The 22773-nt window shown below is 44.9% G+C and overlaps 1 protein-coding gene across 7 annotated transcripts in view; it reads right to left on the bottom strand.

Moving 5' to 3' along the window:
• The window catches only part of KAZN (kazrin, periplakin interacting protein), a 663662-nt gene that overhangs the window by 17863 nt on the left and 623026 nt on the right, over positions 1-22773 (bottom strand). For all 7 annotated transcript variants that reach the window (XM_029579163.1, XM_029579161.1, XM_029579162.1 and 4 more), the window contains one exon: positions 15123-15259. In XM_029579163.1, the coding sequence (XP_029435023.1) occupies positions 15123-15259 (137 nt within the window). The remainder of the gene's footprint in view (positions 1-15122; positions 15260-22773) is intronic.

Below are 22773 nucleotides of genomic sequence, written 5' to 3' on the forward strand. Positions count from 1 at the left end.
ACGACATTTTAAAATAACACTGAGGCAGCAAGCTAATTCTCATGATTCCCATGCTCCATCCCCAAAATGGCTATAACATAAAATTTCAACTCGGGGAGATTACACGTCCTGCCTATGGTCACATAGGAGGAGGAGGATTGGCTGAACTAAGGTTTTCATGTGCCAATACCACTAAACATGGGCGAAATGTTTTGCAGCAAAAGCATTTGCCAAAACTGCAGTGCCCACTCCTTGCAAATTATTTTCAAAAATACCCCTTTTTTTTTTACCCCAAACTCAAACATATGATAAATAACTGGTCTCACATTATTTTTCTTCCTTATTTCTTTGTTTTCCAATTTCTCCTACACAGAAATAAAGGTCAACACCCAAGCTGTAATTCAACCTACAACTTACTCGTGTAGTCGTCACTCATTCTGCATTGTACTCAAGTATAACTTCTGAAAGCTAGTCATAATTGAATCAAGTTAGTCCACTAAAAAGCTACCACCTACAACTTGTTTGTTGACCTTTATTTTGAAGTACCTGCCCTCCATCTTTTCCCATGATGCTCTTCACTTCATGTTTAATTCAACTACTCTATTAAACCATCTACTATGTGACCCAATGTGATAAGGTAAGTGATACTGTATAGCCGTTAGCATAAAGGGATGTCTTCTCGCAGATACTACTAAAATCTGCAACAGAGTGGGCGATTCTGATGGAGCAGTCAAAATGAGGAGTGAGCTAGAAAGGGTGGGAAGTAGTGAAGCGCTTGGCAGCTACGACCCAGTGGAATAAATTGTATAGTTGGGATACATTAATTCATGGGAATAGTACACAACTGGATCTACTGATGTGCGAACGAAAGATATTTCAGGGTGATCATATTTGATTATCTCAAAGTTGCAAATGAGTGCAACAAGGTAGTGACCAGAGCCAGAGGAATACCAGGTTGCATAAGGAGAAGTATTACCTGTAGAAAAAAGGTGGCACAATACTTCTGTAAAAATCATTAGTGACTCTTCACCTGGAGAATTGTGTCCAATTCCCGGTGGCCATATATCAAAAAGGACAGAAACAGTAGAGGCAGTCCAGAGACAAGCTCTCCAGGAAAAGGTCTATGAAATGAGACTTAAGGATCTAAATAAATATAACTTAGTAGAAAAGGAGAGAGAGGAGGGGGGCTATGAGACATTCAAATACCCTAAAAAGGTATAAATGATATTCAAGAGGCAAGCATTTTTCAGCTAAAAGGATCTTCTAGAATAACAGAGATCGTGCTATGAGGCTCAAAAATGGGCACACTCAGGAGTGACATTAAGAAATATTTCTTCACGGAAAGGGTGGTGGATGCATGGATCACCCTCCCAGTGAAGGTGGTAGAAGATAAAAACAAAATGATAAACTCAAGAAAGTCTGGGATAAGCAGAATGGATCCTTAGTTGCCAGGAAGCAAATGGGATCTATGGTATTGCAACTGGATGGAAATTGGGCAGAATGGACGGGCTTCACAGTCCTTATCTGCCATCACGGTCCATGCTTTTATGTTCAGTTCTGACAAAACCCCAAAAGGGCTGTGCAAGCTGCTGTTAAGAAAGTTTAAATCACTTTAAAGTGCTAACCTTAGAAAGTACTTTAATCTGGTTTATACTCAGAGGAAAGAAGGGAAAGGGGGTTATGGATAGGAACATTCAAACATGTGACAGGGATTAATAAATGATAGGAAGGAAAAGGTTTCTATAGAAAAATAATTTCAAGGATACAGGGGGTCGTGATATGAAGCTGAGAGAGGGGAGGACAATTCAGAGAAACATGAGAAGGTACTTGAGGATGCTAGATGCCTGGATTTACCTAACCTAAGAAGTAGTGGAAACTAGTAGTGACAGAATTTAAGCAATTTTTGGGACAGAGAGAGAAGAGAGGGAGGTTGCAGTATTTCAAACACCGCACCTTTCATTCCCTCAAAAGCAGAGGCAAGGGGAAGAGGTGGGCAGAGAACAAGCAGCACATAAAGGAAGCATGACCTAGCGATACCGTGGGTTATGGGGTAGCCAGGTTGAAAACAGCAGCCTACAACTCTTAAGAAACCAATTGGGTCAACAGTGGCAGGCTGGTGGTGGGGTCAGGTACCATCAAGCAAGGCCAAAGCAACCCAGCTGACCAAAGGTTCAGGCAACAGGCTCACTAGTTTTGGTAGCTGTTTACCTTATTACAAGGTTTCGTGGGAAGACATGGGGCATGCTCATCTACCCAGGTGAATCCATGAAGAAAACAAACTAACTTGAATTAGGATCCCACAAGCAATCAAGTTTCTATAGCTGGCAGCTGGATGTATCCTTAGCAGCGTGGCCTGGAATAACTTGGCAAACTGGATGGGTTACTTGGTCTTTATCTGCTGTCATCTACTATAGTACTCAAAACAGATTAAAAGATTATTTGAAATGTTCTCCAATAGAATGCAAAACAATTTTTGACATGTTTAAACTGGTGAGTATGGGAGTCTTAGTAAGTGAGGCTGCTAACTCTTATGCATATTTAATCCTAACAGTCCAGGCACAACAGATCCTGCTGTGCACTCAACATTAAATGTAACATGTATAGTAAACGTTTCTTTTGAACCTCAGGAGATTATCCATTTATAATGTGAAGGGTCATGGGAGGAGAGGCATTTTTCCCCAACACTAATTGAGGCTTTTATATAAATCCCATTCAAATTCCAGTTCAGGGGTCACTAGGGCATCAAATTTTTCTACTGAAACAGCAGCAAAATGTGCATGCAGCCTGTCCATTCAATGAATCAATACCCCAGGGGTAAATACGGTACACTCAGCATTTAAATAATATATCTCTGGCAAGTGTGCAGGCTTTCTTAAAAAAAAAAAAAAAATCCATATGCTTTGTAGCAGACTGTAAAGCATATATTTACAGCATAAATCCCTCTCTATAATGGTATGTGATTCAGAAACCTTTTATGCCTGGAATATATGTGCCCCCTTAACCCACCGACAAAACTAATACTGGTGATTTCTACTCAATACTCGTCAAAACTAGCTTGAGAGTTTTCAGTTTGAACAAACATAGTAACATAGTAATGATGGCAGAAAAAGGGCCAAATGGTCCATCCAGTCTGCCCAGCAAGCTTAAGGTAGTAAGTGCCACTGTGTGCAGGTTACTCCCATGTTTTTCTTAAGGGCAGTAACTGTTACTCTGTGCAGTTATCCCCAAACCTTATGATACCATAAAAATTTCAGCTAGTAACATTTCTTTACTGAGTGTTGAGCTTTCTTGAAAATTCAGACGGTGCTGCTTGACGTGCTTTGCTTATGGACTTGGCCGTAGAAGCAGTCCTGTGCTTTTTCCCTTATGTCTGTGTATCAGTACCACAGACCATAGAAGTCAAGGCCCTCGGTTGTTGTCTGAATCCAATTCCTCTTCCCCCCTCCCCCCCCCCCCCCGCCATCTAAGCGGGGAGTATCTACACCAGCAAGTTACCCCCCTGCACGCTTTTCTCATGTCTGTCCTCTTGCTATCTAAGTGGGGAGCAATGTTGCATTTGCATTAAAAGCATCAAGGCTTATTGGTTAAGGTTAGCAATCTCCATGCCTTCTGCTAAGAGTAGAAACTTCCACAGCAGCGAGTTACCTCCCTGCACGCTTGTCTCATTTCTGTCCTCTAGCCTTTACAGATCCACAGTGTTTCTCCCATGCCCCTTTGAATTCTTTGACTGCGTTTGTCTTCACCACCTCCTCCAGAAAACATTCCAGTCATCCACCACCCTTTCTGTGAAGAAATATTTCCTGATCTTGGTTCCGAGTCGTACTCCCCTGGAGTTTTATTTCTTGACCCCTAGTTCTATTGTTTTCTTTCTAACGGAAAAGGTTCGAAGTTCGAGTATCATTAAAACCTTTTCAGGTATCTCACGATACAGACCCTACACCATTTTGGTTGCCCTTCTCTGGACCGCCTCCAGCACTGAACGCAGTACAGGTGAGGCCTCACCAAGGATCTGTACAAGGACATCATCACCTCTTTTTTTTTTTTTCCTGCTGGTTATTCCTCTCTCTATGCAGCCCAGCGTTCTTCTGGCTTTAGCTATCACCTTGTCACATTGTTTCTCCGTCTTCAGATCTCCAGACACCATCACCCCAAGATCCCTCTCTTGGTCCGTGCACATCAGTCTTTCACCCCCCATCACAAACAGCTCTTTTGGATTGCCGCACCCCAGATGCACGACTCTGCACTTGGCATTGAAGCCCAGCTGCCAAATCTTCGACCGAGCTTTCTTAAATCCCTTTTCATTCTCTCTAGTCTTTCAGGCATGTCCGCTCTGTTGCAGATTTTAGTATCATCTGCAAACAGACAAACCCTTACCTTCTATCCCCCTTCCACAATGTTGCTCACAAGATTCTGTTTGCATGGAAGAAAGCCCAGAATCCACAGGAAATGCTACAGATACTGCAGATCTTAGACATTCTGTTGCTATTTAAACAAAACAGGAAACTGCTGAAACTTTGCAAATGTGAAGCATTCCAAATGTTCATGAGGCCTAAGACCTTCTTTTTGTTATTTCTGGAAGGTGAGCCCTGGGCATAGCAGAATGTGCCTTTTTCTGCCCTCTCAGACTTCTGTCTGCATACTTATTTCACCATGGTAGGTCTTCATGATCTCAATACCAAATAATGTCTATGAGAAGGAAATCAAAATTCAATAAATGAAAATATTTCCCTCAGTGAAATAGTTATCTTATGTCATACAGATTTAATTATAGAATTGTGATCATCATAATAGGCACTGCAAGTTTAAAAACCTTCATTGCCTTTACTAATAATCATAGGTCATAGAGCATTGTCCATATTATAAATACAGGTTGTGACCCCAAAGTTTTAGGTTCATTGTAGAGGGGAGGAATAGAGCGAGGACTCAAACTTTCAAGTATCATTTTGCCATGTAATCCTGTATAACTTTGTACCAAAATTAAACTGCCTCTCCTCTGGTTTGCTCTATGTGCGTTGAAGAAGGTAAAGAGAATGGGCAGGTTAACAAGGGCAGAAGGTTATAATACACTTGGCACTTGACAGACGGAAGGTATTTTCCAATTAAAATTAGTTTGCCTACATCTCAAATACCACACGGTCAGCACAGAGAGGCATTAGTGAAGATGTGCAGGGTCCTGGTAGTGGAATCACAAGGGGGTCATGCAGTGCAGGATTGGTGTGTGCTGGTAAAGCGATGCTGGGTCTCAAAACTAGAACGGGAGAGCAATGCAAATCAGGAATGAACCTTAGAAAATGACGATAAGGATAATAAGGCCAATCTAGTGTATCCAATTCCTGACGCAATATTACAAAGCCTACCCAATCTTAGACTTTAACGTCCCATCCCCATATCTAAGGATCTTCTGTGCTATGCCAGGCTTTCTTGAATTCATTTTCTGGTCGGCTCTTCAATGTATCCTTCACCACTGTGAAGAAATATTTCCAAATACTACTTTTGAGTCTACCACCTTTGAGCTGCACAGCATGACCCCTTGCTCTAGAATTTCCTTTCCACTGGAAAATGTACATTCATACCTTTGAGGTATGTGAATGTCTCTATCATAATGAGGTGCATTAGCATAGTTGTGGAATCAGTACTGGGCTTGGCGGAAGACTTGCACGTCAGATGCACTGGCAGCAGAGTACGTACAGATCAGGCCTGATCAGGGGCCCAATATTCGAAAAGCAAGGGAACTGCAGGTTACAACTATAAACGGTGCAGGCAGTCTGAGCTGGGCACCATTATCAATTTTCTTCCAAACAAGAAAAGGGTGCTGGCCTGGCTCAGGCGTGAAGAAAGAAAACTCGGGAGTAAGAAGAGCCAGGGAGCCTGGGAAATCGAGGGAGTGCCTGGTGGTTTGTTTGGTTTTTTTTTTGCAGCGGAAATGACCCAACATTTTTTTTTTCCATTTATTTATTTATTTATTTTTTGTTTTGCTTCAAACAAAACAAACAACGAAATGGGAAGAAAAACAAAAAAAAAGTGCATGTGCAGACCCATAGCAAGGTGATTTTCTTCTCTAAATTCTACCCCTGTCCTTTCCCAAGCCATTCTCTGGAGCTTGCTGCTTGGGAATTACAGTACAGTGTACAACAAACTGCATGAGCATTCAGGGCCCTTTACTAGATGGCCAGAGAAGGAACAATCTCAGCTTATGTGTGGGCGAAGTGCACATGGACTGAATCTCATTTGCTACCGCGTCTGTCTGGGTCTCCAGAATTCCTGATCCCTTTTTGTAAGCCAACTGTTACCCTGAATAGTGTTTGCAACTTGGCTGACCTTATTGTTATTCAGGAAAGTGGCATAGGTGTTTTTTTACTCTTTAATTTTTTTTTTGGGGGGGGGGGGGGGCAAGTGGTAGGGCAACCGGATTGGCAGGGGAGGGGAAGAGTGCACAAACTTCCACGCCTCTCTTCCCCCCCACCTGCCTTGAAATCCTGTCTCACTCTTCTCCACATCCCATGGCCACCATCTCTAGACACTGCACCCCCTCCCCTCCAGCATCTCTGGGGTGGGCTTGGAATATTCACTGGAACCTGCCACTGTGGTCAGTTTATCATGCAATGAGAAATGAATAAACCTTTGTATGAGAGAGGTTTCCATGGGGCACTGCAGGAAAGATCTAGGCAAAGTGCAAATACATTATAAATGTGCCTGGTCTCTCTTGTCTACGAATTTGCTCATAAAGTTAAAGAAATTTCCGAGGTTGACTTGACATGATGCATTATTGCTCTTGAATCTATGTTGCCTGTTGATCACTATCTCCAGGCACATAATCATCTCTTTCTCTTACGTCTTTCCTGAAACAGAAATTAAACTTGCTAGTCTATAGTTACATAGGGGTGTGGAACAAAAAGATCTATTTTCAGTTTCTTCTGAATGGCCTGAACATTATTTGATATTTTCAGTTCATGTCTGAAAAAATATAAAATAAAAAGGGCCCCCCCCAGGCCCTTTCCTCAGGTCCCAGGGAGCTCCCCCCCCCCCAATCCCCTCACTATTAAGCCAGGGCCTCCCCGGGCACCCCCACTTAGGGGCACCACCCTGGACCCTCTTAATCACCTTCTCATCCTCCACAGCCCCCATTTAACTTTTCCATGGGGGGGGAGGGGGGTGGCTTGGTCTGCAGTAAAGACAAGAGCAGGAACGATCCCCCCCCCAGCTCTTCCTGCCCCCGCGACAGGGTCTCTCTGAAAACGATACCAGCCAGGCCCAAGGTCGGCACCATTGTGTAACATCAAAATCTAGTGCTGTCCCTGTGACCGGGGATCGCTCCTGCGCCTTTCCTTTCTGCAGACCAGACCCCTACAGAAAGGGTAAGTGGGGGCCAGGGAGGTCCCTAGCCCCGACTTCTTTGTGGGAAAGTCCTGGCTGAGCTTGGCTCCGGCTTATTGGGATAGGGGAGCCCTCGGGACCTGAGGAAGCAGCAGAGAAGGCCTGGGGAAGCTCCTTTTTCTATATTTTTTTTTTTCAGATCAGCAAATGAACCAAAAGAAACATTAAACAAACCAAAACATGAAAAACACCACTTCCGAAATGAAAAAGTGAACCGAAACATTTTTTTTTTCGCCTGCACATCCCTTATCGTCACCCAATTCTGTTTTAGAATCACCTTTATAAATATGTCCCATGTGACCTTTATGTCAATCTTCCACTAGCTTACTTACAGTTACTCTATTTCACCTCCAAGCATCTTAAGCAAAACCCTATGGAAAAAAACCTCAGACCATTCTGAAGTTAACAGCTTCCAGGAAGTTATACCTGCGAGTCAGATGCTTTACGTTGCACTAAACTGCAGCATAACTCATGCCATGGTGGTACACTTTCAAGAGGCTTGACCTCGTTCTCTGCAGCCTGCCAGCGATTCCTAGCAGCCAGCACTGTCTTTTGGTTTTCTGCACTGGTTTTTTTTAGAAAGTTAATCACACAGGGAGTCATCAGTAACATATAATTAGCTTGCCTGTACCGCGAGGGAACTGATGTTTGATGCTGGAATGTTAAGGCTCCTTTCAAACTTAATATATTAATTTTACATATTTGATTTTAGTGGGAAATACACAGAGCAGATTTTTTTCCCCCATACGCAGGCCACCTCTGGCGTATGACAGAAGCACAATATCTTAGAGAGTACAGTATCTCGCTAAGATGATGCTTATTAAGCAAGGTAATCTGGACATAGCTTTTTTCTCCAGCATCATTCAAGGTGGTTTCAGAGTCAGAAGAGCATATTTTTGCTTAGGTTCTGTTTCACAGTCTAAGCAGCTCAGCATTTGCTTCCTTAAGGCTCTTTATACTCAAACATAAAACTGTTCACTGTCTAAATTGTTATCTAAAAATGGAGAAATGATTCAACGTCAGTAGAGCTTAAAGTCTAAATGATTCTTTTCTTCCCTCTCACTGGTATCTGGCTTTCTACAAATGTTTACCAGATTTTGTCTGACAGCACAGACCACATCCTTTCCACCACACAGGTCACCATCCCTTTTGTGTAAGGCCGATGGCCAAAGTATTCTATACAGCAGTGCACGTCTTTCTGTCTAGGAGGAAGGACTATGTAAGGGTAACTCAAGTCATCATACTGCAAAGCAGTAGGCAATATTTATGTTTGTTTCTTAACTACTGTGCAGATTTGAATAGTTTTTCTGCTGGACTACTGACCAATGCAATTCAGACCCTTCTTAAGGGTCCAAGCCCTTCAGTAATCTCTTATTCCAAAACTGGGTCACCCTTGTGGTGTATGATCTGTCCTAAAAGGGAAGGGGGGGGTAAGTGCATCTGTGATGTCTTAGAACCTATCAAACTTAGGTGAGCGTAAAAAAATGCTACAAATCTCCGGGCAACTTACACAATTAATGTCTTAGAATCTTTACAGAAATTTGCAGACCGGAAACATGCCTTATAAAATATATCACTACAGGGCAATATGAAGACAGTAAAAGGAGAACAGAGAACAAAATACACTGTAAAACATTGTTTCAAGAATATAAAATAAATGCCTGGGTGAACAATGTATGTGGACAAATTAATACACTGTATCAGTATAAGGCTTTAAAAACCCTGTCTGCAAATAAACATTGCAAAGTATTTGCTGATACAGTATGTTACATTGACCTGCAGTTGGCATCCAATACAAGCAAGACCCTGCAGCCTATTAACTGAAATCGGAAGCACATTTACAATTTTTTTCTTTTGATCGGAAACATGCCGCTGATACAGATAGTAAACTTTAAAGTATCTTCTAACCCACGGTTTATGTTTTCAACAGACTGGATAATTACACAACTTGCACAGCTTCCACGAACAGGGTGACAGCTCAAGTTTTCCAACACGTACGACAAAGTAATCTTTAAGACCACAAGTGAAATTGTAAAATGGGATTATATGCTAGAAATTCTGCCAGTCCCACAAATCTGTTAAAATGTTTTGAGAAAAATTACAAATCTTAAGACAATGGGAAGTAATGCTGGTGAAGCGCGCTTACAGTTTCCCCAAAGCATCTGATTCTGTTCCCTTAGGAAGCTGCTGAAAAATCCTATCATCATAGGATTGTGGCAAAATACGCCAAGAGCTGAATTTTGCCTGTATGGGCAGGCAGCGAGTGACTACTGCAAGCAGTAATTGACTAGGTAGATGAAACAAATGACCGAACACTGGATCCATCACTATTAACATTACTGAGGAATGATTTCAGAATACATATGGAGAGTAACCCTGCTACATTTACAAATGATACAAAAATAAGCTGCAGGTCCATGGATGAGGAGGGTATGAAAAGTCAGGGCACAGGAAGGTCTTTGGAAAAGTTAGCCCAATGACAAATATTTGCATGAAAAGGCTGCAATTACCCAGCTGATTAGACATTGAGGGTAGGGTGGGGGAAGGGCTGGGAGGACAGAGAACTAAGGGGTGTGTGTTGGCATGGCATAGGGTATGGAGGAGGGAGAGAGAGCTGGGTTGAGAGGGGAGGAAACTGAGGGGTGGGCTTTTGAGCCTGGGATGGGGGATAATGGGGGGGGAGGGAAATTGCTGGGGGGGGGGAAGGGTTGAATATGGGGTGAGGGAGGGAGCAGGAGGGCTTAGCCTGGTGGGAGAGATCGCGGGGTAAAGGGCTAAATCTTATGATGTACTTTTATAGCACTCCAGGGAAATTCTAATAAAAAAAATGTAAAATTCTGTATCTGAGTAGTATCATTTTTTTCCATATGGCATTTTAAATCAATACTCACAGTGATTATATTGTGTTTTTCTAAACAAATGCACACAGAAATTTTAAATATTGTGCAAAATATTTTAAAATACTCAATGCAGAATTCCCCAGGAGTAAGACTGAAAGAAGCACCTTTATTTCTGACCATTATGTTCGAGGGATATTATGCACCATTAAAGTTAAGTGAAATTTCACCTTTAAGGCAAAATTCTTTCCTTCCCTAAAGACCTCCAAGCATCCTGCATTAAGAGACAAATGTTTAGAAATAAAAGATTGTAATATCCTTATATTGACAAATTCCCAGCCTCTTCTGTGATAGCAAAGCACTGACCTTCCTTAAGATTTCTAGGTCATTTAGGGGGCTCACTCTGCAGTGCTACAGACATTAGTCAAACCTCACTGTCACGCAATCTGAGCAAGTGTCTGGACGGTGCGATGAAGCCCATAAATCATTTTAGCTGTTTTCCCTGGGAATGCAGAGGAAAGCTGATCAGTAAAATCGGAGTGTCACATGCTGCCTTCCCTAAATTCCATGTCTGTGCCCAAATTCAAAGGCATTTATTTGGATAGCCTTGGAGCTGTCCGGATAAATGCTGAGGTTTGAATAATCGTCATCGCCACTTATCCGGATAAATGAGAGGTGTTTCATGGTGGAGGTGGCCAACAGTAGGGTTGCGGATCCCCCGATAACTTTAACCTTAACTGGCTATGTTCAAAGAATAAAGCTGATTAAATACAGATTCTAACAAAAAAAAAAAAAAAAAGAAGGAGGTGGCCTGCCAGCCTAATCCTCCTACCCCAGTGAAATAAAGGTTTTGTTTATTATTTATTTAAAGCATTGATATTCTGCTTATAATGAGGCAATGCTAGGCAGATTACAGATTATGTTTGCCCTTTGCACACATTGCATGCCTATAAGCCCTAAGTGTCTTCCGTCCCTTCCCCCCCTTTCCGTCCCTTTCCCCCCAAATTGGCCAAATATGATTACAACAAGGGCCTCCCCCCCCCCCCCAACAATTTACCCAACCTGACCTTTCTGTCCCATCCGGAACCCTCTCAAACGCCTCCCATGGCAGGGAACCTGGGTTTAGGAGGTTCCAGATGGGACGGGAGGGGGGGTCTTGTTGGGTCGATGGGGGAGGGGGCTTTCATTACGATTCTGTTTGGCCAATTCAGCAGGGTGGGGGGGGGAGGGAGTCTTTTCAGGCCTATACGCCAACAACCTGTTGTAAGTATTTTGAAGGTCTCAGGAGGGGCTGACATTTGTTACACTGGGGTGGGATGGGGTACGGTGCATGGACCCAGATAACTTTGAAACCCACATGGTAATAATCAAACACAGCCAGTTAAGTTTCAAAGCTATCTAGGTAGGATTACCAGGATAATTTTATTCCAGGATATTCAGCGGGGCATTTTATCCTGCTGAATATTCACACTAACTTATCCAGCTAACTTTAATCAGGTAAGTTATATCCATTTTAGGTTTTCTTTTCTTTATATTGATCTCCTTATTTTTCAAACTGCTTATGTATATGCATATGAAATATATCCAGTCAACTGAGAAATCATGTACAAATCTCTTTACAGAGTTTAAAGACATTATTTTATAGTTCTGAAGTCACATTGATGCATTGCAGATTGCCCAGCATCACTGAAGCCTCTCCGCTTCCCCAGCCTCCAGCATTATTTGAAAAGAGGGAGGTTGTTTTTGTTTTTGACTTCCCCTTCTCTTGATTCTGAAAGGGTGGGGGGAGCTTCAAGGCTGGGAGAGTTCCTGGAGGATTTGAAACTAAATTTCTCTACCTTAGAGCCTCTGAAAAGGTCTGTAAAGAAGGACCTCTGAGGCCTCTTTTATGATCTTTAACTAGATGCCAGCCAACCAAAGGCTTATCTTCAAAAGATAATCCGCCCTGCCTTAGCTGACATTGTATTGGAGGAATATGCCCAAAAAAGAAAGGGGGGAGGCAGGCGGGAGGGCTGCCTGGTGCTCTGGACGGATCGATGACCCGGGGCGGGGAAAACGCCAGACGGGCGCCCCGCCTTCCTCTCCGCTCTGTCACACACAGGACATAGAGCCGTACGATCAAGCACCGTTCCTTCTCTGAGTCCCAGGTACTTAATGTGTCTTCTCCACCTCCCAAGCCAGGGGAGAGAAGGTGGAGGCCTGAATACTCGAGCGGCTCGACGCAGCTGGGGCGAGGGGCGATGAAGAGCCCAGGCGCCGTAGGTGCCCGCGAGAGAGAGGCCTGCCTCTCCCGCCTCTGTGACCTGACCCAGCATGCCAGACGTGCCATGTTAGTTCAAACCCAAGGTCCATCAAGCCCAGCATTTTGTCCATGACAGCAGCCAGTCTTGGTCAGATCCCAAAAAAAAAAGAGTGGATCCATTCCTTATTGCTCATTTCCAGGGCTCCCCGGTGGCTCTCTCCATGTCACTGAATGCAGCACAGAGAAAGACAAGGCAGGACTCAGCAGCAAACGAAATCCCTGTTTGCACTGAGCAGCAATTTGCGTCATCCCCCATGAAGAAGAATCTACGGAAACGTGGTCTGCGTCAAGTGGTTTGGGATTATATTCATTACAAAGGCAAGTCAAGTTGAATTTCATTCGTTAGCGTTGATGAAACAGCTAAAACCAAGGCTTTGTTCTAAAGTGACCAGAGGTGAAAGAGAGAGATTGGAAAGCGTGGGAGAGTGCCCTGCGGAACCCCACAGGCGAGGAGCCGAGGTTGAGGAATTCCAAGCTGCTTGATAGGATCTCGTCTCTAGGAATGATCCGAATCAGTTTTGCGGGGAAGTGCGAATCCCAGTGTCAATCAGGTGATGGTCTACGGTATCAAAGGCTGCGCTCATGTCAGGAAAGATACTGAGAATGTCCAGACCTTTCCGGTTGAATGAAATACATAACATTTACGCAGCTGAGGAGTCGTTAATGTGGAAAAGGCACAAAAACAAAGCTGAGGATCCAGAGTAGGCACAGGAGGGGGTGAGAAAATACCAGGGGAAGTGTTTTTCCAGTGTTTGTCTCATAAACACCTTTTTTTTTGCACCGGGGTGTTTTATTGGAGTTTATCAGTTAAAACCTGAAATCAGAAGTCCTCCGCATAAAGCTTCCCAGTTCCTAGGAAATCTAAAATCCTCTTCCCTGCACTGTCTCATGCAAACACATGCAAAGGACTCGGGTTCTGTGCATGGAACGGGGAGCATTTCTGAGGTTCTAAATTCAAATCGCCTACCTAAAAGCCTAAATTTTGTTTCTAGAAATTGTCCCTGCACCTATGTCGTTGGTACCCATATACCATGACAGCTGGCAACTCTCCACCGCTCTCTAAAATCCTATTTAGGTGACCTGTGAGGTTTGCTACCTTTGCACCAGGCGAGTCAAGTTTCCAAGTGATGCTCATAGTTACCGACCGGCTAACTACATTCCTAATGATCGAATCGCCAACTACAACAGCGGTCCTAATATTACACTCCTGACACACGACACATTCTCGGTGTATGATCCCTTAACCCAAATCCTCCTATTTGTGTTCGTTGTGTCTTGTCTGTCTTGAGTGCATTATAAACGCCAAGGAGCGTTTATAATGCACTTCTGTACAGCGCTGAGTACATTTGCAAAATGTTATGCAAATCATAATCAGTTCCTCTCTTTCCAGCTGCTCAGCCTATTTCACAATAGCTCTAGGCATACATAACAAGGACACTACAATCTGTAACATAGCTCCATTAAGCTCACAAGTCCTTTTTATAGGCAGTTTCTCTGTGCTTGTCCATGCTGTTTTACAGGGCTAGTGCTCTTTCTGCAAGAACAGTTGTACCCTTTGACAGACCAAGTCCCACTAGACTATTGGGTAGTCTAATCTGCCTTACTACAGACTGAAAAGCAAAACATCACTAGAAAGAGCTGCCTGCTTCTCCTCTCCCAGCTTTAGTGCCTTCTAGCACTAGGACTGATGTCCCCCATCTAGTTAACAGCTTTAGCTTTGCTCTTCCTCATCTTCTGAGTCACAGGCCAGCTCTTCCAAGGATACTGGAGAACCCTCCCTGAATGGAGTCTGGGTTTTGAGGACTAGAGAAGAGGGCTAAGAGGCCTGGCAACCCCACCCTCCTCTTCTTGTGGGGGGAAGGCACCTTACGACCTGCAGCATTTTTTTTTATTTTCAAAGTTCTGAATTGGTTTTTAAATGCTCATTAACCCAGTCCACAGAAAAGAGGTCCAAGATCTCTCTCAATATCGCTCCTGTGGTCTAACTCTCGCCCTCTGGCATCTGAGGGTCACTCTTCAAGTCTACAGAGCGGGGGATACATGCTCCCTTCTGCCCCCTAGACAGGAGAGAGACACCCCAGGGTGACCCAGCCAGCCAATCAGCCCGTCAACATTTCCACTTGGTAACATAACTGCGACAGACCTGAAGGCTGAAGTGACTATGGGTCAGACTCTTGGTTCTGGACCTCAGTCCAGTATGGCTCTCTGTTGCAGTCCCCTCTTTCAGACACTCATCGCACAGTCGGCATAGCTCTTCAGACCGCTACAGCACAGGGAGCACTCGCCTTCCAAGTGCAGAAGAGAGGACCACGGCACGGGGATCCTGCTTCTGCACAGCAGCAAAGCAGCGCAAAGACTGCAGAAGGAGCAGCAGAACGGGTCCTAGCAGGAAGAAGGTGTCACGAGAACTCTTCCTGAAAAGACCGGGAAACTCCTACCAAGCCGGCACGTGCAGTACCTCACCTGCTCCAGACTGCTGGCGGCCTTAACAGAATAAGGGACTGTCCGGCCAGTCTTCTCCCATTTATTACCTATCCTGTGGTGCATCGCCCAATCAAGTAATGCTCTGCAAGTGGCAGGGAGCTGAGGCACGGCCTGAATTCTTTGCAGACGGGTTCTGCTCGGCTTACTTTTCTGTGTTGCTCATAGTTCCTGATGAAGTCCCGCAGCTGCTCCTCGCGGCTCTCCAACGTGGCATAGAGCTGTTGCATTTGGCTTACCAAGTCAGTCTTCTCTGCCTTTAAACGCTTTCGATCTGCCTTCATGGCTGCATAAAAGAATAAAACAATACATATATTTATATATAGATACATATCTTACGTTAAAGCCAAACGCAGTGGATATTATATTTCATATTTTGTTCAGCTTCATACTCATCTTAAACTATTTACTTTAGGATTCCTTTTAGCCCCGCTCCTCCCCCCTTGCTGACCTTCCCTAATGATGGCACACCTCCTTTACTGTTGGGGAAAGCAAGGGCTTCCGTCTGCAATTGTAAATGTCTTTTCTCTCCCTTGGACTCCAAAACAATCTTAACTACCCAGTTCTACAAGATTCTTCATCTTGTGAGCTATCTCTAGCACAACCACAAACAAAAAAAAAAATCTCAGCGCGCATTTTTTTCATAGATAAAACTCTCTCATCTTACTAAAAACAGAATAACTACATTCATCATTCATGGGACAGTTTTTCCACACAAACCAAAGTTTCAGGGGCCATGCCTTGACATAAGGGGTCCCCCTCCTGCTGAAATGCTGCTCCCTATGGAAGATCTGACTATTGATCAATGAGCTAGGGGGTTGGCACTGAATAATATTTTATCACAAGAGTCTCATACAAGGCAAGTGGCTTGCTAAGATACTGCACTGGTCATTTTTTCCATGTTATTTATCCTGGTGTACTATAGTAAGTGTGTTTTACTTTTCATATTACATCTAAATAGGATTACAGCTTTTATCATTATTCATTTTGGCTTTAAAAACAGTGCAAATTTAATAGCCCATTTTTTTATGGATGTAAAACTATAAGGAATTGTAGATAAGTGGGCTATATGTATTTTAAATGAATAAACAAAAAAACATAACTAACCTATGAAAGCTGGGATTATGATATTAAATACTGAAGCCTTTGCTTCAAAATAAATATATAGCATAAACCAAAGGTTTGGGTGCTTAACCTCCAAGAGGATAGAAAACATATCTTTTTCCCTTTTAAAGATCAGAGTATTTTATTTTGACTAATAAACACATTCAAATGCATATAAAAAGTCATGCATGCCATTGTTTTTCTTCCAAATGTGAAAATCTAGTTACACTATAAACATGAAAGATCAGAACTAATTTGGTACAACCTACACAAGACTGTACTGTACTTCCAGCTGCAGACAGCAGGGGGCCCTATTTCATTTTCTAGCCTGGACAATTCAATATTCCTCTCTCTTTGAAGTTAGTTTCTTATCCTTGAAAGGACTACAGTACCATAACAAATTTTATTAATTCCGCATATCCCATCAGCATGCAATCCACAGCAAAGTGAAACAAAATAAGTTTTGAGTCCCCTTTCATCTGTGCATATGGTTTACAGTTAAATGCTCCAGGCCTGTCATAAAACTTTTCAGTCACTTTACATTCCTAACGGGGCTATGGAAGAACTAGTAGGAGAACATTTTATTATTTATGAGAATTAAGACACTGGTAAATTTCAGTGCCGCTTAAACCCATTCTGAAAAGCGATTAAAAATTGACGAACCTCTGATTACTTTCGTACTGCAATTTTCTAGCTCGCAGAAGATGAGAGGTTACACATGGCGTGCAGCTATTTAAAAACATGAGAAAATAATAGAGTGAAATGGATATGGCACGCAGATTGCTGAGCAGGGTGTGATGAATGCTGGGCCCGGTACATAGTACCCGCCGGCACACACGAGTTAACGCCTCGGGTCACCAACATGACCCACAGAGGTCACCTTATTAGACTAACAGATTTATAGAGGCTTAGGTATTCCATTTACATAAACCAAACGTAACGCATGTTTCAGGGACTGGGCTGCTATTTGAACACACACAGAGGACCCTACTGCTTATGAAAATTATTTTTATCCCACTGTAGAAAGCACCATTTAAGGGCCCAGAACTTATGAGATGTTATTTGAAAGTAGCAGTAATATTTGATTTTTTTTTGGGGGGTGGGGAACGAGGAGGCAGCAGTCAAGGCTACGGGCAACAGGCATACACATGCCAGCTACTGAAAGCTGCTAGCCCTTTCCTTTCTGCCCTGAATATCTAGCTTAATTAGGAAGAGGGGATTCTAAAATAAAACCAAACTAAATATCTTGAGTTCATGAACACTAAGATAAACGTTGCACAACTTTGTTTACACTTTAAAGTCATTTGTGTGGGTGAATTCCTGTAATCTTAACAAGGGGGCCTTAAACTTGAAGTAGGCAACTCCAGCCCAGAGTGGTTTTTTTTTTGGCCAATCAAAACATACTGCTTCCAGAGGAGTGGCTGGATTCCTCTGCAGAAGCGAAAACAACACAGAGGCTGGTGGCATCTCTTATAAACTTAACAGATTTATAGGGTCATAAGCTTTTGAAGACAGGGGTCCCTTTCTTCTGGTGCACTTCAAAGCATCTGATAAAGTGAGCTCTTGTTCTGGAAAGCCTATTGCCTCTATAAATCTGTTAGTCTAATAAGGTGCCACCAGCCTCTATGTCCTCAAAACATAGGCATTAACCAGGTTCTTAGATTAGATGTATGCTAATGCATCTGATGAATGAGGGATATCCTACCAAACCAACCAGTTTGTGGCTCCCTAAGACTAGAGTTGCTTATCCTTACTGTAGACGTCCATTTTTTCATCCAAGTTCTTGAAACAACCTACAGCCTAATCTCTTAACTTAAATCACAAGAGAGGAAACTTAAGAGCCTCTAACTAGGGATGTGCATTTCTTTAAATCAGATATGTAAAATGCATATGAGCCCCATTTTTGGTTTGTTCTGAATGAAACAAACTGAAAACAGTATTTTCATTTTCGTACATTTTTAAAAAAAATGGGACTCCAGAGGGATCAGGCCTCAACCCCCCACCCCCACCCCAAAAAAAAAAAAAGAAACTAAGGAACCTCTGTGCTCGCCCAAGTCTTTACCTTTTACTCATCCCCCAGCTAAGGATCCTCTGTGTCTCTTTAATTTAGTTTATTACGTCTTTCTTCTTGGATCACCAAAAACCTGATTGCTATCCCCTGGAAGGACAGACCACAGTGACACCTTCCTCCCGAGCGGATGAATTCATATTGATTACGGTCTCTGTGATGGGCCATGGTGAGTACATGGAAAAGCCTCACAGTGAATGTGGTGGAGGCCAAAGCACTTACAATTCAAGAAAGCCTGGGATATGCACAGAGGATCCTTAGCTGTGGGGCAGTGAGAGGTAAAGCCTGGGATAAGCACAGAGGATCCTTAGCTGTGGGGGAGTGAGGGGTAAAGCCTGGGATAAGCACAGAGGATCCTTAGCTGTGAGGGAGTGAGGGGTAAAGCCTGGGATAAGCACAGAGGATCCTTAGCTGTGGGGGAGTGAGGGGTAAAGCCTGGGGATAAGCACAGAGGATCCTTAGCTGTGGGGGAGTGAGGGGTAAAGCCTGGGGATAAGCACAGAGGATCCTTAGCTGTGAGGGAGTGAGGGGTAAAGCCTGGGATAAGCACAGAGGATCCTTAGCTGTGGGGGAGTGAGAGGTAAAGCCTGGGATAAGCACAGAGGATCCTTAGCTGTGGGGGAGTGAGAGGTAAAGCCTGGGATAAGCACAGAGGATCCTTAGCTGTGGGGGAGTGAGAGGTAAAGCCTGGGATAAGCACAGAGGATCCTTAGCTGTGGGGGAGGGGTAAAGCCTGGGATAAGCACAGAGGATCCTTAGCTGTGAGGGAGTGAGGGGTAAAGCCTGGGATAAGCACAGAGGATCCTTAGCTGTGAGGGAGTGAGGGGTAAAGCCTGGGATAAGCACAGAGGATCCTTAGCTGTGGGGGAGTGAGGGGTAAAGCCTGGGATAAGCACAGAGGATCCTTAGCTGTGGGGGAGTGAGAGGTAAAGCCTGGGATAAGCACAGAGGATCCTTAGCTGTGGGGGAGTGAGAGGTAAAGCCTGGGATAAGCACAGAGGATCCTTAGCTGTGGGGGAATGAGAGGTAAAGCCTGGGATAAGCACAGAGGATCCTTAGCTGTGGGGGAGTGAGGGGTAGAGCCTGCGATAAGCACAGAGGATCCTTAGCTGTGGGGGAGTGAGGGGTAAAGCCTGGGATAAGCACAGAGGATCCTTAGCTGTGGGGGAGTGAGGGGTAAAGCCTGGGATAAGCACAGAGGATCCTTAGCTGTGGGGGAGTGAGAGGTAAAGCCTGGGATAAGCACAGAGGATCCTTAGCTGTGGGGGAGTGAGAGGTAAAGCCTGGGATAAGCACAGAGGATCCTTAGCTGTGGGGGAGTGAGAGGTAAAGCCTGGGATAAGCACAGAGGATCCTTAGCTGTGGGGGAGTGAGAGGTAAAGCCTGGGATAAGCACAGAGGATCCTTAGCTGTGGGGGAGTGAGGGGTAAAGCCTGGGATAAGCACAGAGGATCCTTAGCTGTGAGGGAGTGAGAGGTAAAGCCTGGGATAAGCACAGAGGATCCTTAGCTGTGGGGGAGGGGTAAAGCCTGGGATAAGCACAGAGGATCCTTAGCTGTGAGGGAGTGAGGGGTAAAGCCTGGGATAAGCACAGAGGATCCTTAGCTGTGAGGGAGTGAGGGGTAAAGCCTGGGATAAGCACAGAGGATCCTTAGCTGTGGGGGAGTGAGGGGTAAAGCCTGGGATAAGCACAGAGGATCCTTAGCTGTGGGGGAGTGAGAGGTAAAGCCTGGGATAAGCACAGAGGATCCTTAGCTGTGGGGGAGTGAGGGGTAAAGCCTGGGATAAGCACAGAGGATCCTTAGCTGTGAGGGAGTGAGAGGTAAAGCCTGGGATAAGCACAGAGGATCCTTAGCTGTGGGGGAGGGGTAAAGCCTGGGATAAGCACAGAGGATCCTTAGCTGTGAGGGAGTGAGGGGTAAAGCCTGGGATAAGCACAGAGGATCCTTAGCTGTGAGGGAGTGAGGGGTAAAGCCTGGGATAAGCACAGAGGATCCTTAGCTGTGGGGGAGTGAGGGGTAAAGCCTGGGATAAGCACAGAGGATCCTTAGCTGTGAGGGAGTGAGGGGTAAAGCCTGGGATAAGCACAGAGGATCCTTAGCTGTGGGGGAGGGGTAAAGCCTGGGATAAGCACAGAGGATCCTTAGCTGTGGGGGAGTGAGAGGTAAAGCCTGGGATAAGCACAGAGGATCCTTAGCTGTGAGGGAGTGAGAGGTAAAGCCTGGGATAAGCACAGAGGATCCTTAGCTGTGGGGGAGTGAGGGGTAAAGCCTGGGATAAGCACAGAGGATCCTAAGCTATGAGGGAGTGAGGGGTAAAGCCTGGGATAAGCACAGAGGATCCTTAGCTGTGGGGGAGTGAGAGGTAAAGCCTGGGATAAGCACAGAGGATCCTTAGCTGTGAGGGAGTGAGAGGTAAAGCCTGGGATAAGCACAGAGGATCCTTAGCTGTGGGGGAGTGAGGGGTAAAGCCTGGGATAAGCACAGAGGATCCTTAGCTGTGGGGGGAGTGAGAGGTAAAGCCTGGGATAAGCACAGAGGATCCTTAGCTGTGAGGGAGTGAGGGATAAAGCCTGGGATAAGCACAGAGGATCCTTAGCTGTGAGGGAGTGAGGGGTAAAGCCTGGGATAAGCACAGAGGATCCTTAGCTGTGAGGGAGTGAGAGGTAAAGCCTGGGATAAGCACAGAGGATCCTTAGCTGTGGGGGAGTGAGAGGTAAAGCCTGGGATAAGCACAGAGGATCCTTAGCTGTGGGGGAGTGAGGGGTAAAGCCTGGGATAAGCACAGAGGATCCTTAGCTGTGGGGGAGTGAGGGGTAAAGCCTGGGATAAGCACAGAGGATCCTTAGCTGTGGGGGAGTGAGGGGTAAAGCCTGGGATAAGCACAGAGGATCCTTAGCTGTGGGGGGAGTGAGGGGTAAAGCCTGGGATAAGCACAGAGGATCCTTAGCTGTGGGGGAGTGAGAGGTAAAGCCTGCGATAAGCACAGAGGATCCTTAGCTGTGAGGGAGTGAGGGGTAGAGCCTGGGATAAGCACAGAGGATCCTTAGCTGTGGGGGAGTGAGAGGTAAAGCCTGGGATAAGCACAGAGGATCCTTAGCTGTGGGGGAGTGAGGGGTAAAGCCTGGAATAAGCACAGAGGATCCTTAGCTGTGGGGGAGTGAGGGGTAAAACCTGGGATAAGCTCTAGGGAAGTGCATCATTTTTCTGATGGATGAAAATATCGTATGATATTTTCTAATCCGTTAAGTATCGGGGGGGGGGGGGGGGGGGGGGGGGGGTCCCCGAAAGCAATAGGAAAACCCCACGAAATGTTTGTGTGGTTTTCTTATCATTTTTTTGGGGGGGGGGGGGGGGGGAGAAAGGCACACAGAAAAAAAAAAACACCCCGACCCTTTAAATCTAATTATTTAGAATCCCCCACCCTCCCGACCCCCCCCAAAACTTTCCTAAAGTACCTGGTGGTCCAGCGGGGGTCCCAGGAGCGATCTCCCACTCTCAGGCTGTCGGCTGCTACTAATCAAAATGGCGCCGATGGCCCTTTGCTCTTACCATGTGACGGGGCTATCGGTGCCATTGGCCGGCCCCTATCACATCGTAGGAGCAATGGATGGCCTGCGCCATTTTTTAAGATGGCAAGACTTGCCAAAAGTCCCTGGTGGTCCAGCGGGGGGTCCTGGAGCGATCTCCTGCACTAGGGCTGTCAGCTGCCAGTAATCAAAATGGCGCAGATAGCCTTTGCCCTTACTATGTCACAGGGGCTACTGGTGCCATTGGTCGGCCCTTATCACATGGTAGGAGCACAAGATGGCGCCGGCCGTCCATTGCTCCTACCATGTGACAGGAGCCGACCAATGGCACTGGTAGCCCCGTGACATCGTAAGGGCAAAGGGCCATCGGCGCCATTTTGATTCGTAGCAGGCCCCACAGGCCGGAGGGAGAGATCGCTCGCAGGACCCCGCTGGACCACCAGGGCTTTTAGTAAGTCTTGGAGAGGGATCGGGATGGTGGGGGGTTGTAAGAAAGTATAATTGAAGGGTTGGGGTGTTTTGGTTTTTTTTTAATGTGCCCCTTCCCGCACTAACTCGAAAAACAAATTTTCCCCGAAGTTCGGGAAAATCCGTTTCATGGTTCAGGTTCCCCAAACCACTATGAATTAGGCAATTTCATTGAAATTGCCTAGTTCGTGATAAACGAATGCACATCTCTAATAATTACACCAATAATCAAAATAAAACAAGTATTTCCCTCACATAGGAAAAGCGGGGGGAGTAGATACAAAGTTAAAGCATTACTTCAAATTTAGTATTAAACAAATGAGACAATTTTTTTCTGACCGAAACTCTTCACTTAACCACCATATTAACCTGGAGAACCAGCACCGGTACTCTTATCAGAAATAAAAGTTTCTAAATGCACAGGATCCATGAAAATAAATTTCTTTTGATACTCGACTAAGCATTTACATGGGAACTTGAGGTAGAAGGCTCCTCCCAAGTCAAGATTCTTCTGTTTAACAAAAGAAAAGGTTTTCTTCTCAACTGTGTAGACCTAGCTACATCCGAGAAAATCTGGATCCACTGACCGCAAAGGGAAAATTTCTGCAAGAAAAATATTTTTGAAACACCA

Source organism: Rhinatrema bivittatum, chromosome 15 (assembly GCF_901001135.1).
Source record: "Rhinatrema bivittatum chromosome 15, aRhiBiv1.1, whole genome shotgun sequence".
NCBI lineage: Eukaryota > Metazoa > Chordata > Amphibia > Gymnophiona > Rhinatrematidae > Rhinatrema > Rhinatrema bivittatum.